At 52.5% G+C, this 1,366-nt stretch overlaps 1 protein-coding gene across 1 annotated transcript in view; it reads left to right on the forward strand.

Moving 5' to 3' along the window:
- Window positions 1–819: 819 nt before the first annotated feature.
- Window positions 820–1,366, forward strand: part of ZYG11B (zyg-11 family member B, cell cycle regulator) — a 64,263-nt gene continuing 63,716 nt past the window's right edge. The window contains 1 exon segment of the mRNA XM_006919206.3: window positions 820–1,041. Within this exon segment, the coding sequence (XP_006919268.1) occupies window positions 1,012–1,041 (30 nt within the window). The 5' untranslated portion in view covers window positions 820–1,011.

Genomic DNA, 1,366 nt, shown 5'->3' on the forward strand with positions numbered 1-1,366 from the left:
GAGATATAGTATAGCCAAGCTTTAGGGGCCTATTTGAGGATAATGCTATCAAATTTAAAAGGAGACCAGTCAGTATGGTTTTGGGTTTTTCTCCATTCTCCCCCGACCCCGTTTTGCTGCAGGTTCAGGATTAGAGTTTTGTCAGTTGAATACAAGGAAAGGAAAGTCAAACTGGAGCAATGAAGATTAAATACCTGGGAACGATTTTCATGATGGACCATAGAATCTAAGCTGTTTAAGGAAGGAAGTGAAGACATGGCGTAGTGTGAAGAATAGTGAAAAAGAGGTAGCAGGATCAGTGGATTTTGAGTCTTGGTGGAGTTGAAGAATTTTTGGAGCTGGGTTTTAGAAGAGAGCTAGAAAGGAAGGAGTTTGTGGTGGGAGAGTTGAAAGATTAAAATTGAGATTATGGAGGGGTTACAATTTTTGGTTAATGAGATCTAAGGTATGAGCACGGAAATGAGAGGCTGAGGAAAGGGTTATCCCTGGAGGAGAGGAACCTGAAAGGACAGAGCATTGGAAGAATTATCTAAGAGAACTGAAATTATCAAGAATTATGACAATAGTAATGAATGACAGTGAACTAGAGCACAGAGGTCTATAGGTGACTGGAACGAGTGAGTGTTCTAGTCTATCGTTATGATGTAATATACAAAGCTCTTATTTTTTAAAAGGATAGGATTTGAGGGGTTATGACTCTTAAGAATCCAGGAGGGAGAGAAGGTCCGGCGAGGGGGTTGAGACTCCATCGCTGAGTCTGCGCAGTGAGAGTGGAGGCGGGGCCAAGCTCAGGCTCGAGGGCGGGGGCGGGGTCTCACGGGGGGGTCGGAGTCAGCGCTGTGAGCCCCGCTGCGGCTGCGGCTGCTGCACTTCAGCTTCTGAGAGAAGGAGGCCGAGGCCTGGGCCAAGCCCGGAGCCGCCGCTCGCCGGAGCCTCCTGGAGCCCCCGCGCCGGCTCAACCTGGGGGCGGGCTCAGGCCCAGCCCGCCGCCGAGCCCAGGACAGAGGCTGCATGCCCGAGGACCAGGCCGGCACAGCCATGGTGAGGGAGCAAGGCCTGCTTGAACCGCAGCCGCCCGCCCTCCTGGCCCCCGCAGCCTCCCCCTCCCTAGCTCTGGTGCCCCCTCAGTGCCCTGCCTTTACCTCACCCCCTTGTTATCGCCCCCTAGGTGGCCCGCTCCTCCTTCCCAATGATCCTCGGCCACCTGCTGGGACGACGCTACCCCTCATCTCTCTCCTTCCCGGTGACACCCTTTTTTTAATCACCACCGGTGACAGGCTCTTTCGCGTTCCCCTTTGCCGCCCTCTCCTCGTCCTTTAACCCGACCTTTTTTTCTCCTACCATTTTGCATTTTTCTCTTATTTGG

Source organism: Pteropus alecto, unplaced genomic scaffold (assembly GCF_000325575.1).
Source record: "Pteropus alecto unplaced genomic scaffold, ASM32557v1 scaffold25, whole genome shotgun sequence".
Lineage (NCBI taxonomy): Eukaryota > Metazoa > Chordata > Mammalia > Chiroptera > Pteropodidae > Pteropus > Pteropus alecto.